We start from the raw sequence: 17,042 nt of genomic DNA, 5'->3' as shown, positions 1-17,042 counted from the left end.
AACCAAAAAGAAAAAACGTATCCATTTTAAATGAAAATATTATCCCTTCAGAAACTGATGGATTAGCTGCCCTGCCTCCAACCAAGAGAAACTTTTTATTTGCTGCTGGCAAGTGTATTCAGATCTGCAAATGAACTCTAAACCAAGAGCATTAAAACTAAATACCAGTGTGTGTAGTGTATTACAAAGTTGCTATAAAACTTCTAAACACGTGTGAGTGATTAATTAATTTTTGTTGTTTCAGGTGATCATAGTAACCACCTCTCCAAGTTCAACATTTGTACCCAACATTCTCTCCAAGTCTCACAACTATGCAGCAGTCACTAAACTTGTTCCAACATCTGTCATTGCCTCAACTACTCAGAAGCAACCAGTGGTTATAACAGCTTCTCAGTCCTCTTTGGTCAGTAGCAGCAGTAGCGGCAGCAACTGTTCCACTCCCTCTTCCACTCCAAATACCATTGCTGTGACTGCTGTGGTGTCATCAACACCATCAGTGGTTATGTCAACGGTAGCACAAGGTATGACTGTTGTTGTTTATCAAAACTTTTACTGGTATAGTAGTCCTTGTTTGAGCTTCCTTTATTTCCCTACCTGCTTGATGATTCTGTTTACTGCTTAAATGTTAATTGAGCAGAATACACATTCCTTTGTTTGAGACAGACCTGTTTGCCGCTAATCTCAGTACATATACTTTGTAAAGTGCATGGAACATGGAAAACAATATGTATGCATCTGATTCTCAATGCAGCCAGTCCACTGTATTCTATAACCAAATCCTTAATCCAGATTTCTTCTCTTCCCCTCAACAATTAATATATGCAAATCGTATAGTTCCAAAGAGAATCTTGCCAGAAAGCTTTCCACTGTGAATGTGACTTAACTGCAGTATTAAAAACTTGTAACCGCAAACTGACTTGTATTAATCTTTATAACACTCCCCGTGATAAATGAAGGGGGCAGGGGAGTAGCTCGCTTTTATGGACACCCAATTAGCTATAAAATCCCTGTTAGTAGCTGTTCTCTACTTGCTTTGCCTGTAAAGGGTTAAAAAGAAGTCCACAGGTAAAGGAAGGCACCTGACCAAAAAAGCCAATGGGAAGGCTAGAACTTTTTAAAATTGGGAAAAAACTTTCCCTTTGTGTCTGTTGTTGTTCTCCGGGGAAGAGGGGAACAGGGCAGCAGTTATGCTGTGAGAAGCTGAAGGCCAGGTATGAAAATCATCAGAATCATACCTAGAATTGTTTATTTGGAACCCAGATATGTAAGTAGATCAGAAAATGTGTAGAAAGACGTGATTAGGTTTATTTTGTTTATTTCTTATGGCTTGTGGATTCCTCTGTGCTAACCCCAGATGCTTTTGTTGCTTGTAACCTTTAAGCTGAACCCCCCAAAAAATATTTTGTGTGCTTAATTTTTGGAATTATTCTTTTAAAAATCTAGCAATAGCCTAAGTTTTCAGATGTATTTTCTTTCTTTTTCTTTTTAATAAAATTTACCTTTTTTAAGAACAGGATTTGGATTTTTGTGTCTTAAGACGTTGGTGCACATGTTTTTTAGTTAGCTGGTGGCAACAGCTGATTTATTTGTTTTTCTTTCTCAACTGTTCCCCAGAGGTGGGGTGAAAGGGCTTAAGGGTACCCCACAGGAAGGAATTCCCAAGTGCCCCTTCCTGAGTTCCAAGAGGTTTTGCATTTGGGTGGTGGCAGCGTCTACCCATCCAAGGTCAGAGAGAAGCTGTAACCTTGGAAGTTTAATACAAGCTTGGAGTGGCCAGTATAATTTTTAGAATCTTTGTGGGCCCCCACCTTCAGCACTTGAAGTGCCAGAGTGGGGAATCAGCCTTGACAGTCCCCCTACCCATCCCAGATATGAAAAATAACTACGTTTTCTGGGGGTAATCTTTTGGGGAAATTTCTTTTTGTTTAGACAGGCTCATAAAATGAAACCCAAAAATAGATAAATCATAATACTTGGCATATCTAGTCTTCAGATCACTTTTTGAGTATTTACCAATTAATCCTCATAACGTTTCTGTGAGGTGGAGAAGTATTTATAAATTTTATCCCCATTTTAGAGTTAGGGAAACTGAATAGAGAATGGGTTACCCAAGGTCAGAGGGAATCTGTCGGAGCTGGGATTTGAAATCAGGAGTTACTGGCTTCTAGTCATAACTAAATATGCTAGATCACGCTGGCTGTCATAAAGTACTTCTTCAAGGCCCATAGTCTTCTTTTTCTTCCCCTTCCTCCTTTTCTCCTAAGAGTGTTCACAGCCCCTTTTGGAACCCAAAGGATTCCCCTACTGTTTCCCTGCATTTCCCACCCTGTCTTTTCGTGTATTGCCATGAACTTTTCTTTTGGTATAGGATGATTTGATATAGGTTTTTCTATAGTTTGTCTGCATTCTTAATTTTGGTCAGAGGAGTTCAGAAAATAGTGATGCGAGGCATTTTTTTCCCTTACAGTATTTCTGAGGAAACCTTTGCGTTTATTATTTTAACTCCTTGAAGCAGGAAGATAACTTTCACACTCCACTTTCTGCATGGCAAAGTAAAAATGTCCGGTGACCTCCCAAAGGGCTGGCAAAAATGTGTTGCCCAGTGGAAGTGGTCTTTAGAATTATAGATTGAGCCAGATTCTACTGGAAACCTGGTCGGAGGGAGGAATGGAAATACTTTAAAGTGATGGCTTCAAATTGGAAGGTGGAGTTCTTATTGCAGGCTTTCTTTTAATCACTATTAAGGCTGCGAGTCTGTCACAGAAGTCATGGATTCCATGACTTCCCGGGATTTCCGTGACTTCTGCAGCGTCCGGTACAGCCCCATGGCCAGTCACACCAGCCGCTGCTGGAGCAGTCTCGGGCCACCGCGCCCCACCCCCAGCAGTAGCAGGAGTTCGGGTATGGGAGGGGGTTCAGCGAAGGGGTTTGGGTCACGGGAGGGGGTGAGGGATCCCGGGAGCACTTAACTCAGGGGGCTCCCCGGACAGCAGTGACATGTCCCTTGGCTCCCAAACAGAGGCGCGGCCAGGCAGCTCTGTACACGGGCTCTGCCTGCAGGCGCCGCCCCCGCAGCTCCCATTGGCTGTGGTTCCTGGCCAATGGGAGCTGTGGAGCTAGCGCTTGGGGTGGAGGCAGCATGCAGAGCCCCCTTGCTGCCCCTCCGCCTAGGAGCCGAGGGACATGTTGCCGCTTACGGGGAGCCGCATGGAGCCAGGAAGGGAGTCTGCCAGCCCCCCTGCTACAGGGTCCCAGGCCATGCATTGCCCTCCTCCCCAACCCCCCCCGCCCCCCCCTCGAGCACCCATGGTGCCCTGACCCCCTTTCCCCCCCCAGCACTCAAGATTCAGTCAGGGGTATATAGTACAAGTCATGGACCGGTCATGGACTGTGAATTTTTCTTTACTGCCCATGACCTGTCCATGACTTTTACTAAAAATACCCATGCCTAAAATGTAGTCTGAATCACTATTACTATACAGGATTGTTATACCTTGATAAGTAGACTTGGATTTGCTTACCTTGTTCAAGACTGCTTCTGATTTCCAAGTTATGTATTAAACACATACTGTGAAATAGAGGGTGTTAGCTGGTTATCCTTCCTAAGACTACCACTCACATTGACAAACATTCTCGGTTAGTGTTAATGCTCTTGATGGCCCCATATTTTCTTTCAACCTCTAACAGTTTTTATTGCACTGTAAATGTTTTATTGTCTTGCAGTTAAAAAAGGTCAACCTTGAAAGGGAGAGGTTATGTTAATTATACTTCAAAAAGCACAGAGTAGACTGCAAGCTCTTTGGAGCATGATCCTACATTAACTATCTCAGTGGCTCTCAATTTTTCCAGACTACTGTACCTCCTTCAGGAGTCTGAGTTGTCTTGCATAGCCCAAGTTACACCTCACTTAAAAACTACTTGCTTACAAAATCAGACATAAAAATAAAAAGTGTCACAGCCACAGTGTTACTGAAAAATTACTCACTTTCTCATTTTTACCATATAATTATAAAATAAATCAATATAATTATTGTACTTACACTTCAGTATATAGAACAGTATAAACGTCATCTGTAGAAAAGTTTAGTTTGCCCTGACTTTGCTAGTGCTTTTTATGTAACCTGTTGTTAAAATTAGGCAAATATCTAGATGAGTTGCTGTATCCCGTGGAAGACCTCTGCATACCCCTAAGGGTACGCGTACCCCTAGTTGAGAACCATCTTACCTTGTTGTGCTGACACATTGATAACTTGCGTAAAGTTTTCTTTGTCTCTAAATTCGGGTACTTTGGAATTGAAAGATGGCATTGCATCTTGTCAGATCCTGTGCATGCTTACATGTGCTTTTCACAGTATTAAAGGCAATGGAAAAGTGGCTATGTTGCATTTAAAGAACAGAAATTTGTTCACTTGGTTCATTGTTAAATCCACATTTGTTTGCTCTTTCACAGGTGTGTCCACATCGGCGATTAAAGTTGCATCCACCAGACTACCTTCCCCAAAAAGCTTGGTGGGGACCCCAACCCAGATTCTAACACAGTTTCCCAAACAGCATCAGCAGACCCCAAAACAGCAGCTGCATCAAATACAACAGACCCAGCAGCAGCTGTCACAGTCTTCTCCTGTAGCACATCAGCAGCAATCACAACAGTGTCAGTTGCCACCTGGCATCAAGCCCACCATTCAGATCAAACAAGAATCAGGTAGTTGGAATTACACTTGGGCAATATTAGTAATGAGTGAAGTCTGACTACCATACAAGAACTAAAAGGGCTAAATTCTGCCCTGGAATGTGCACAGGCAGCTCTCGTTGATGTCAGTGGGAGGCACCTCAGGGCAGAATTTGGCTCTGAAACTGGAAAAGGTGGTTAACAGAGCATGTGTAGGTAATAATTTTAGTTTACCTTTGTGGAAAAGTGCTTTGGTGTTTTTCTGTTCCCTCTGGTACAAAAGAGAATGAATCTCTTATTAAGTAAGAAGTTTTCTTTCTACCTTTAGGGATTGTAAAGGTATACGCATGCTCTTGTAAACAATAGTTTGGTGGGCAACCTGGAAGATGGCAATTTCCTGAAGATTTAAACATTTGAGCAAACAAACAGCTTTTCAGCTGTATCACTTAAGCTTAAAGGTAATCCATCCACCCATCTCTTACTGCTACTATTGGGTTCAAAAACCAAAAAGTTACATTGACTTTTGTCATAGCAAATGCAGTACTTAGAACTGAAAGTTGGACTGGATTCTGTTTCTAACACTGATTCCTTCGATATATCCAATTCTGATTCTAGCTCTGGTTAATACAGTTGACTTTGGGCAAGTCACTTAGTCTCTCTGCATCAGTTTGATCTGTTTGTAAAATAGTTTACTAATACCTACCTCATGGGGTGTTGCGAAGTAATATTTGTAAAGCTCTTAGAAAATTTTAAGGAAAAATGCTATAAAAGTGCAAAGTATTATTCAGTCCTTGTTTGGTTTATATTAATGCACGTGAAATCAGCACTGTAGTAAGGGAACATATATTTTTTTTCAGTTCTAGACCCTTTAGGTCAGAGTAACTAAAAAAGATAGGACCGCAGGGTGGTGGTGGGAATCTATGATAAAATGTCCCGTGGATTATGAGACCATAGCTTAGATAAAAAGTCCATTAATGAACACTATAAAATGCCTCCATTCCACAGTCATTGCTCACCACTTAATCAGTAACTATAATTTTTGTGTCTGCTCCATACAAAGACCTGGTACAGGAGTAGCAAGTACAAAAGAAGTTCAAATTTAAAATAGCTGCATTGTCTTGCTTCATTCTTTGTCTTTTACTATGCTTTTAAACTCAAGATGGTTATCACCTTTTAAAATCACTCACATAAAGTCACCTTTAGCCTACCTTCTAATACGTATTTGCTGTGGAAAGCTTAGGTCAGATGTTTTAACTGAGATTTTGCTTTTTATCTAGTATTCCCTCTGTATTAATTCAATGAGGGTCAAATAACTCAGCCAACAAATCAGTGCATCTACTTAGCATAGAGTAGAACTCAGGATCCACTTGGCCTGGATAAACTCTTGCTCTGACTTCTAGATCATGACTACTTGAAACCTTTGGTTGCAACCCAAAAGTGTATCCCAAAGAGGTGTTTGCTGGGTCATGCCCCACAGGTTAGGAGTGGGGAAGAGAAGACAAATCCTCCTAGACAGTATGGTCCATTAGAAGGGGAGAGGAGCGACTTACTCACTCCCTCACTCTTTGTCTCTGGTCAGCCCCTGTCCTCATCCCAATTCCACTGCAGCTCCAAGGCAGCACCAGCTCAAGAGACGAGTTCAGAGTGGGAGGGAGAAGCCTCCTCACCCTGAGCGCCTGAATCCAGTGTCACCCTTGCTCCCAACAGCACTCTCATTTCTACATATTTTTGATTGCTATCAAAATGAAACTTAACAATTCTTAATAAAGTATATGATAATGAAGAGACTTAAACTGACAAATATATGGATGCATTTTTTAGATATTTCATTGGTTTGGGACCAACTTGATATTGATTAACATAGTGGGTCCTGGGGAGATAAATTTGGTCATGGACCAAAGAAGGTTAAAAACCTCTGCACTAGATCACATGACTTAATGGTGCCACAAGCACCGGTGGTGATCGGAGTAGTTAAGAAGTGGCAGCAGGTACATGAAAGGTGAAGGTGCTGGTTGTCTTGGTACTAGCAAAAAATCTAAATATTATTTTTAGGGTTAGGAATATATTGGCTCAAAAATGAAAGCCTTGTGCAGCTACTTGCCCATTAGGGTATGGTCTGGGGAAAAATTTCAGCAAGTAACTTTTTGTGCCTGTATGTTAACAGTGACTTTTCTCCTTTCCTAGGTGTTAAAATTATCACTCAACAGGTGCAGCCCAGTAAAATCCTACCCAAACCAGTTACAGCGACTTTGCCCAGCAGTAGCAATTCACCTATTATGGTGGTTAGCAGTAATGGGACTATCATGACAACTAAACTGGTCACTACTCCCACTGGTAAGTTACTGTTCTTAGAAGGTAAGGGAGGGTAAACCCAGCAATACCGATAATTAACCCTGTTTAGCATGGTTAAATAGCATTTTGTTCATTGTTTATTTTTTTTTAAAAAAAGGGTATAACAGCAAATTTGTAAACCTTTTGATAGTCACATACTAGGTTAGGACATTTATCCTTGTCATACTAAAATACTGTATTATAAACTCTCAAGTTTACCATTGAGTGGTCTTTTATCTCTCTTGTACTCTCTTTGACTTGGCACACATAAGTATAATCATTCCTTTCCCACTGGTTGAGAGAGAAATGTCACTGAAACCGATGATGATGATGATGATACTTTGCACTTCTGTAGCACCTTATATTAGAGGATGTCAAACAAATGAATTAAGCCTCTCTACATTCCTTTAAGGTAGGTAAATATCATTATTCCTGTCTTATTGATGGGGGATTTGAGAGACAGTTGACTTGCTCAGGGTCTCACAGTAAGTGCATAGAGGAGCCAAGAATAGAACCCAGATCCCCCAACTCTATTCTGTGTATTCACCAGTAGAGACACTTCCTTTCTATATCAGCAATGTTACAGACTGATGTGTTAGGGTAGTGTTGGATGTATGAAGAAGATTTAGGGGCAAGGCTGACCTTTTTAAAGTTTGGTCAAAATTCATTTCTTTGCTAAGTGCGCCACACATGTTGGGATAGGTGGTATAAATCTGTGCTTAACTCAATTTTTAGTCTAGCTTTTCAGTTCACCTTTAAATTCTTTACCCAGATAAAACATTATCCTGATATGTTTTAAACAAGTGAAAGTGAGTGTTTGGAATATAATTTTTTGTGAGGTTTTTTCATTTTTAATGGGTAAGTCTTGAATAGGCCATTTGTTTTCTCTCTTCAGACCAGTTTTGAATATTAGGTTTCCCAATTAAATCTAGCTGTTTTGTTGCTAAAAGTTGTTATACAAAGAAGAGGTCTGCAATGTTTAGTCTGCAATATCATAGAATCATAGATATGTTCAGAAGTATAACTAATACCTGTTAATTGTAGTGGTTGAGAGGACTGAGCATGGGACTGGTAGTGAGGAATTGAGTTCATATTCTACCTCTCCCCCGACTCACTCTGTGACTTTGAGTGAGTTCCTCAACTCTGTGGGCCCTGTATTGCTCCCATTGAAGTTAATAGGAGAAAGGAAACAGACACCAGGTCTATCTATCTGTTGGGTAGTGAGAAGATTAACTTGAATTCATAAATACTTCTAAAATGTGTAGTTGTATTTATTATTGTAGTAATTATTGTATTATAAAGAGTGTTGGTATAACTTTCACAAAGTGAAATTTAGGCTGGACATCAATTCTTCTAAGCCACTTCTATTGGTTTATGTGCTCTCTCCCAACTCTTCTTAAAGAGGAAGAGATCAGTTCTAGCAAATTCCATCCTCACTTTGGCCCATAATAAAATAAAGGACAAATATTGAGAGAGAATCTAAACACCTTGTGAACAACAGAGCCATGAACATAAAGGTCATTAGTTTACAAAGAGCAAATCCATTACCAACTAGAATAGTTTTAACTTGAAATGTGATAGAAAAAACGTTTGAGACAGTGCTTTATGAAATTTCATTTAATTTAAATTAGCATGTATCTGAACATGGTGACACAGACTGAAAACTAGCTGGAGGATCTTAAAGGGTAATGATAAATAGCACTGTATCCAGTCAAAGGCTGAAGGGGGATATGGTTGCTCTTTATGAATACATCAGAGGGATAATGGCAGGGGGGGAGAAGAGCTGTTGAAGCTAAAGGACAATGTTGGCACAAGAACAAATGGGTATAAACTGGCCATGAATAAATTTAGACTGGAAATTAGAAGATGATTTCTAACCATCAGAAGAGTGAGGTTCTGGAACAACCTCCGAATAGGAGTAGTGGGGGCGAACAACCTAACTAGTGTTTTAAAATGGAGCATGATAAATTTATGAATAGGATTGTATGGAGAGTTTGCCTGTGATAGCAATGGACTGGACTTGATGACCCTGGAGAGGTCCCTTCCTCTCCTCTGTCCCTATGTTCAATTTCTTATAGTGGAACTAAGTACTTCTCTTTGATCTAAACCTTCTTTCACAATTTGCAATACTCATAGTGTTTCATATTTTAATTGCAAGCCTGTTTTTATTGTTTCCCTTTGAAATAGGGACACAAGCAACATATACTCGTCCAACGGTAAGCCCCTCTATTGGGGCTCGGATGGCTGGAACTCCAGGCGCTGCCACTTATGTGAAAACAACCAGTGGCAGCATCATTACTGTAGTGCCAAAATCGCTGGCTACACTGGGAGGCAAGATTATAAGCAGTAATATTGTTTCTGGTAGGTGTATTGATATAAAGCCTTATCTGAGATACAAAACTTCTAGAGACACGCAAATACTTTAGGCCTCACGTTTGATTTATCTCTGTGGGTATACAGACAAATAGTTTTGGTACGTTTGAAAATATCTTTTGCATTTAGGACCAATTATTGTAAAAGAGTTATTCTCCTTTAGACATATCAGAAATGGCTGATTGATAAGAGAGGAACGAGAAGGAAGGTGAAGGTGTTGAAGAATGGAAGGAGATATTGTCAGGGGTTAGGGCATGCCTTAGATTTAGGAAGAAAGCAAATTTTTAGCATCTTAATGTAAGAGGATCCTGGGAAGCCAGAAGAAATCTTGATGAGTGGAAAAACGATTAGTGATACATTGTAGAAGGCAGGGAGGGTTATATAGGCTCCTTTGGAAATGCGGGTGGAGTAAAAAAAAAAATTAGTTTTTTTTGTAGCCTGCAGAGAGCATCTTTGCAGAGTATTGATGAGATTTCTAGTGGAGGTTTCGTAGAATGGCATATGCACCACTGCCTTTGATACCGACCTGTGCCCTTGAGATCAGTAGTTGGCCTTTATTCCAAGGGAGCATAGTACATGAGGTGCTGAAAATAATGCAGGTTTTGAGCAGGGCATCTAAGTAATCTTTCCATTCAGTGGAGCATTCACTAGGGGTTTCATAGGTTCATAACAGGTTAGAATTGAGAGAAACCCTACATTCACCATCTTAGAATTATTTCCCTTTCTCAAAATTGGTACAAATTAAATGTATTTTTAAATCTGGAATGTGTTATGAAGTAGCTGCCAGGTATCAATGATGGGTTGAAGTTGATGACCAGGATTCTTTGTTGGCACGCCCTTCAGCATCTAGGTGTGATGTATTTCCAGAGAGTTGGAACTATTTTTAGGGAAAAACAGAAGTGGTAGTTATCTGAGCAGAAAAGTAATTACTAAAATGGACAGATTGATACCACTGGTGACTTGTATGTTCTGTTAGCCATGGTGAGAAGCTGTTCAGAAAGGGTCATTGTAAATAAACAAGAAGCCACTAAAGGCAAGTTATTATATGGTAGGAGGGAAGAAGAACAAGAAGTCCATCAGTAGAAAAATGTCTTTTGAATTCTGGGTTCAAATGGAAAGAGGTTTTTAAAAAAAAAAAATGCTGTGAAAGAAACCAAAAGTTTGTCTTATAATTCCAGTAACAGAATTCTGTATTCCCATACATTAGCCGTAGTAAAAACCTGGCCTCCCTTGATGGAAAAGAGAGAAAATAGTGTTAATGTGTTCTCAGCATATGAACAGCTTTCTCCTGAATGGGAAACCTCCCTTTTATAAGATGTAAACTCTGATTTTTCTCTTTCAAAATCTGCTACAGATAGAATTGCTTGATCTACAATTCTCAATCTTTATTTCTATTTGAAGTAATTTATATGGTAGACAACTTTCTTTTAGAACAGGGATGCCCAAAATTTGCAACACTGAGAGCTGGAGCTAATGTGTATATTTACAGAATATGTCAAAGAAAAATGCACACAACCATAATATTTGTACCTGTACCTTCTATGATAGCTGTTCAGAAATTGTCCTTTGGTTTGTATCAACCATAAAAACTGTTCAGCTCTGTGCTCCCCATACAGGATCTGCAGTTATTGTGCGCCCTACATGCTTGGCTTCAGGTCACGCATTAAATGTCGTCTCTTTAGCAGTTTAACTTTTTTCAGTTGTATTTAAACCTGCCATGATGGTAGGATTATCTTTAGGGCTTCTGTTTTTCAGTTTATATCAATTTCATTTTTCAGGGTTTGTTTAGCAATTTTCAAGTTTTATATAACTTTCCAAAAATCGGGGAGGTTCAGGACTTTCTCTTTGTACACATTGTAATGAGTAATGAATCTCTTTGTAATGTCCCCTAGTGTGCTTTAACATAGTAGCACTATATTAAAGCACATTAGGGAACCTTTAGTGCGCACCAGCAGGGTCTACCTGGACCACATAATGTGCAACATATTAGCATGCTTTCGAAGTCACATCCCTTGTCCGTATTACTGCTCTATATAAACAAGCCCTTATATACAAGTATCCATTTCTGGTGTTTTTCCAGTGTTTATTGGATAAACACTGTTTTCATTTTTATTTTATTTTTTTGTATCCGGGGTGTTTTATTGGTGTTTACTGATTAAAACTGAAAATCAGAAGCCCTAATTATCTTCCTTATGCTGCACCCAAAGCGTTTTTATAAAGATTCTAGAGTATACATAAAAATAAATGAGCATCATCACTTTTAACCCAAGCCTCTCTTCTTCCCACTTGCTTTAAGGAACTACAACCAAAATTACAACAATCCCAATGACATCCAAGCCCAATGTGATTGTTGTGCAAAAGACTACTGGAAAAGGAACAACTATTCAAGGACTTCCAGGCAAAAATGTTGTTACAACATTGTTAAATGCTGGGGTAAGCAAGAGTTTTAAGTCTAGAATCCATAGACCAAGTAGGAGTGTGTGTTGCCTTCTGCCTTTCTCTATTTGTAATAAACTTAGTTTCATATAGTGGTCCTGGCTAGCAGAACTCTCATTAGCTGTCTAGCAGATGTAGCGTGGGCCTAGGTCAGGGACTAGAGCAGTTAACAAAAGCGGAGGCTCACTAGGGACTGTTAAAGGTGGGTTAAAGCCTTATATCTTCTCCTTCTTTGAATTCCCAGTCCAGCTGTCTCTGGGTTCAGAGGCTGTCCAATCCAAAAAGGAAGGAGCCATACAAAATAACTGGATTCTTGTACCAGTTCTTTTAATGTGAGAATGGGATCTCATCTGATCCAATGTGTGAAGGGAGGGTCCTTTTTCAAATATTCTGCACATTTAATGTCGTTTGTAAAATTTTATATCTGGCTGTATATCTGTTAGTTAAGTATACCCTTTCCTTCTAAGCTTTTCACGGCAATCCTGAATTAGGATGAAAAGCTGAAAACTCAGATTTTCACTAAACTGAAATCCTGCATTATTTTGGAAACACCAGAATGTGATGTTCCAAAACAAAATATGCTCCCCAGCATCGCCTGCAGCAGAGCCAGGGACCCTGGAAGCCCTGGCAGCTGCTGAATAAAATTGAATGACTCTTGACAGTTTTACTGCTGCCAATCACTAAATGGCAGTAGTGAAACTGAGGAGACTTTTGTTGTCAAGTTAACAAGAGTCTGGTCTGCCTGGGGTCCATTGAAAGTTCGCTGAAATAGAACCGTTCCCATGAAAAGGTTCAATTTTGACAAATCGGCATTTTCTGATTTAAAAAAAAAATTTTTTTGTTGGAAAATTCCTGACCAGCTGTACTGGATACCCCGGTGATAGGCATAATAACATAAGATAGATTAAAGGAACAAACTGTCAAAACATTGTAAACTCCAGATTTAGATTTGGTAAAATTCTTTATAAAAATTAATGTTAATAAAGATTTGGTATTTTTTAACTTGCTTTTAAAGCATGTTTGCAAAGGAGTTGCAGAGGATTCTATTTTCTGTTTTGTGAATTCTTTGAAGCAGAGATTATCTTGATAGCTGTGTCTTATATAGCATCTGTATGTGCTTAACAAATTAAAAGTGAACATTCCCTGGCACTGTTGAAAGCCACCTTTTCCCTCCACCACACCCGGAAGAAAACCACACGAAAATTAGAAATAAAACTGGCCAAACTAGTTTCATTGTGGAAACCAAAATAAATTCATAACAGCATAAATTGTAAAAGGTAAATAAAATATTAAAGTATTGTCCATTTTAATAATCTAAGATGTTGCTACTGACAAAGAACAACTCTTAAAAGTTTTGAGTATAGCTTTAAACATCTTGTAAAATTCTACTTTCCCAGAAAAGAGAGTTTTTTTCTTAACGCCACATAAATTCTTACTAGTCCTTTCATCATCAGCCTTCTCATTATAGTGAGGTTAAATGAGTAGATATTTTTGTACTTGGCTTTTGAATTTACTTCCTATTAAATGCACCTACTCCTTGAAACCAACCTGATGATGAAAGAGATTGGTTGGCATGTTACAGAGCAGCCACTGTACTGCCTCTTACATGAGTTTTACATCTGTTTAGATAAGAGGGTGTTCTATATCACTGAAGAAATTGCATTGCAAGTTAACATGTACATTTTGCCTTTACTTCAGGGGGAGAAAACTATTCAAGCAGTGCCAGCAGGAGCAAAACCTGCCATCATCACTGCAACCAGACCCATCACAAAAATGATTGTCACACAGCCGAAAGGAATAGGATCTACTGTCCAGCCAGCCACCAAAATCATCCCAACCAAAATTGTTTATGGGCAGCAAGGGAAAACACAGGTACAGCAAGGTCTCCTTCTGTCTTATGAAACACACTTAGATTTCTATAAAAAGAGAAACAAGCCTTCATGGTGCTGAGAGTCCTTTGCGCTTCAGAGCCTTTGGTGTGGGGTGAATTTGATCTGGTTATAGTAAATGTGTATCTTACGCACTTCATGACGTAAGTCTCTCCCTGGAGCCTAACATAGATTGGCAGTTTGGTGCTCCATTAGCACTCTAGATGGGTATCTAAGCATATTACTTTCCAGGGGAAGAAGCCCACCTCCCACCTTTGAGGCCAGTGACTGTATTTGTAAAGCTCAAGCAAAATATATTAAGATTGAATCATTCAGGAAGATTTATATAGTTGAACAAATATTCTGTGCGACAAAGGTCCCAAAATCACATAAGGCATGAAGCTATAATGAGGAGGAGAGAGGATTACAGGTATGGAAGGGAAGGTTATTTCACGTGAGGAGAGATTGAAAGGACTGAGATATAGTTATGTGGTAGAAATATATAGAGAAGGCCAGTCAGGCACTTTTCAGTCTTCTGTTTTATGATAGAAGAAGTGCATGATGAAATTAAAAGGCAACACATTTTAAACATTAAAGGAAATACTTATTAAGCAATGTATGACTAACTTGTGGAATTCACTGCTTCAGAGTAGTAAGGGAAATCATATATGGTTAAAAATGGCACGTTTAAGAACACATTTTGTGTGGAATAAAAATCACCTCATTCTTCAGGGCTGCTCATATTCCTGAAGGGAAGCTACTGCTTTCAACTGTAGCCTAAAGAAAATACGTAGCCGGGCTTGAGGCCATGAAAGATGGGAGGAATCTCTCCATAATCTGTCAATCGGAGGGACTGGGAAGAAACAGGGTGAATCCTGCCCTATGGAGTGACTTTAAAACATCTGGCATCAACAGGATATCAGAGTAGTTAGACTCTTAGTCTGTTCTGAGATGGTAATTCTTATCTTCCTTTTGTCGGCCAGAACCTGTTCAAAACAATCCGATGTGATTAGATGTAGGAATTTAGGTCCTGTGAAGATACCTTTGTTTGATGCCTTTTTTGTTATGTTTATGTATGAATTTAGTGCTCATAAAATTGATGGCTTAATAGTAGTGGCTTGAGCCAAGTACAAAGTAGGCAAGGTCCTTGCAAACTTCAGTTCTTCTAATGAACCTTAGTCCTGGCTCCTGCTATTCTGGCCCTATGCCATTGAGTACAGATTGACAGCTGTAGTACAGAGGCACGTAATATGGTCACTGGGCTTCTCAACTTTAAGTGAATACTCTAATTTTAGGCATAAACTCTAGACTGCAGAGTTAAAAGACTAGTATGTTAGCCCTCTGCACCCTATGTTATTGAATCTATCCTAATTCTGGGCACTCTATAAATCTAAACAGAGTTCACGTTTAATCTTGTATCCCATCCCATCTCCTAGAACTGGAAGGGACCTTGAAAGGTCATCAAGTCCAGCCCCCTGCCTTCACTAGCAGGACCAAGTACTGATTTTGCCCTAGATCCCTAAGTGGCCCCCTCAAGGTTTGAACTCACAACCCTGGGTTTAGCAGGCCAATGCTCAAACCACAGAGCTATCCCTTCCCCTGATAAATGAAAGAAATTTATATTCATATACAGGCTTTCAGAATCTATCTGAATTGGTCAGGACTAGAAAAACCTGTTGCATGTCTAAATTAGTGCCCAATCCCATATATCACTTGTGTTAAGCACATGCTTAAGTACTTTACTGGATTAGTTCCTTATAGCATAATAATCAGGAGCTTGTGACCTTAAGAATAGACCTTAAATTAGATGATCTATATAGTTCTTAGTATTCACAGATGCTAATTGGTTGTGTAGGACTCTGCCATGCTTCTGTATGGACAGGAACATACAAAAAGAGGATTGTGTAGGGGTTGTATATGCTGTCTTGATTACATATCAGGAGACAGTGTGCAATTGAAGCTCAAGAAACTCTTTGATAGATGTTTGATCCTTTCTTGAGTGCTCTTACTGTAAATAGAGACATTGTTTTTTCTTTTAGGTTCTCATAAAACCAAAGCCAGTGACATTTCAAGCTACGGTTGTGAGCGAGCAGACAAGGCAGTTGGTAACTGAAACATTGCAGCAGGCATCCAGGGTGGCAGAGGCTGGAAACGCCTCTCTCTCAGAAGTGAAAGAAGAACCACAGAGCTACACTGATAGCAGCTCCTCTTCTACAGAGTCCTCCCAGAGCTCCCAGGGTAAATATAATCACTTTGTTTGCTAAATAATCTTTGATTTCCTCTCCCAAAGATGTAAGCTAGTTTTTTTTTTTTTTTTATAACCTGTTAAATTTTAAATTAATGGAGATATCCTATCTCCTAGAACTGGAAGGGACCTTGAAAGGTCATCGAGTCCAGCCCCCTGCCTTTACTAGCAGGACAAGTACTGATTTTGCCCCAGATCCCTAAGTGGCCCCCTCAAGGATTGAACTCACAACCCTGGGTTTAGCAGGCCAATGCTCAAACCACTGAGCTATCCCTCCCCTGTTGTTTCTCTTTATTATGTTTTAAATGCATGGTCATCTGGTCTGGTTAGGTGACTGGAGATCAGGACTCCTGAGAATTGCTTCTAAATACTGACTTTCTGTGAGTCCTGTAACCCCATGTCTCAGTTCCCCATCTGAAAAATGAGGATATTACTACTTGCAGGGGTGTTGAGAATTAACTTCTGAAAGCACTTTGAGATTTGTTGATGACATATTCTGGAGAAGTATGTAGTATTAATCAGAAATGTTTTACTTTTCACCTCAAACTCATCAGTTCCCTAAATATAAAATAATTTACTTTTAAAAAAAAATCATACTGTTCAGGTCTTCCTTTGATCCCCCAGCTAACCTGGGCAATGGCATCCAATGTAACATTAGGAGATTTGCGCACTCATTAAGAGACTATATACACAAGTATTTTTAAACATGTCCTTTAGACAAAGGCAAAATGGTCAGTTTTTATCTGCAAACACCTTTTATCTTTTTCATATACCTAGCCACCCTCCTCTTCCATTCATCCCTTCAATGTAACTTTCTAAAACTTGTTGTTCTTCGAGTAGAGTCCTTGTGGGCGTTCCACTTCAGGTGCCCCTGTGCCTTAGATTGGAGATTTTTGGTGGTTGTTCCTATCGGGCCCGCCTGGGCGCCTCACACGTGTTTATGCTCCACACAGAGGCTAGAAGAGGCTGCACAGGAAAACTGCCCCTCAGTTCCTTCTCAACCACAATCAACATGAGATGGTGTTTACCTGTGCTTGTTCTCTCTAGTATTCAACAATTAGCTAGTTAGCATATAGTCTGTGACCTTTTAGTGTTTTTAGTTGTTGGAACAGATATTCCC

General features: G+C 39.6%; 1 protein-coding gene across 4 annotated transcripts in view; it reads left to right on the top strand.

Annotated features, from left to right (window-relative positions):
- Window positions 1-244: 244 nt before the first annotated feature.
- The window catches only part of EMSY (EMSY transcriptional repressor, BRCA2 interacting), a gene marked incomplete at its 5' end in the record, with an annotated part of 32,840 nt that continues 16,042 nt past the window's right edge, over window positions 245-17,042 (top strand). For all 4 annotated transcript variants that reach the window (XM_034759144.1, XM_034759142.1, XM_034759143.1 and 1 more), the window contains 7 exon segments: window positions 245-521; window positions 4,451-4,702; window positions 6,854-7,003; window positions 9,188-9,361; window positions 11,670-11,806; window positions 13,508-13,681; window positions 15,717-15,915. In XM_034759144.1, the coding sequence (XP_034615035.1) occupies window positions 245-521; window positions 4,451-4,702; window positions 6,854-7,003; window positions 9,188-9,361; window positions 11,670-11,806; window positions 13,508-13,681; window positions 15,717-15,915 (1,363 nt within the window).

This window comes from Trachemys scripta, chromosome 1 (genome assembly GCF_013100865.1).
Source record: "Trachemys scripta elegans isolate TJP31775 chromosome 1, CAS_Tse_1.0, whole genome shotgun sequence".
In the NCBI taxonomy this organism is placed as follows: Eukaryota; Metazoa; Chordata; order Testudines; family Emydidae; genus Trachemys; species Trachemys scripta.
The sequence above is the reverse complement of the archived record's forward strand: the minus strand, read 5'-3'. Positions and strand labels throughout refer to the sequence as shown.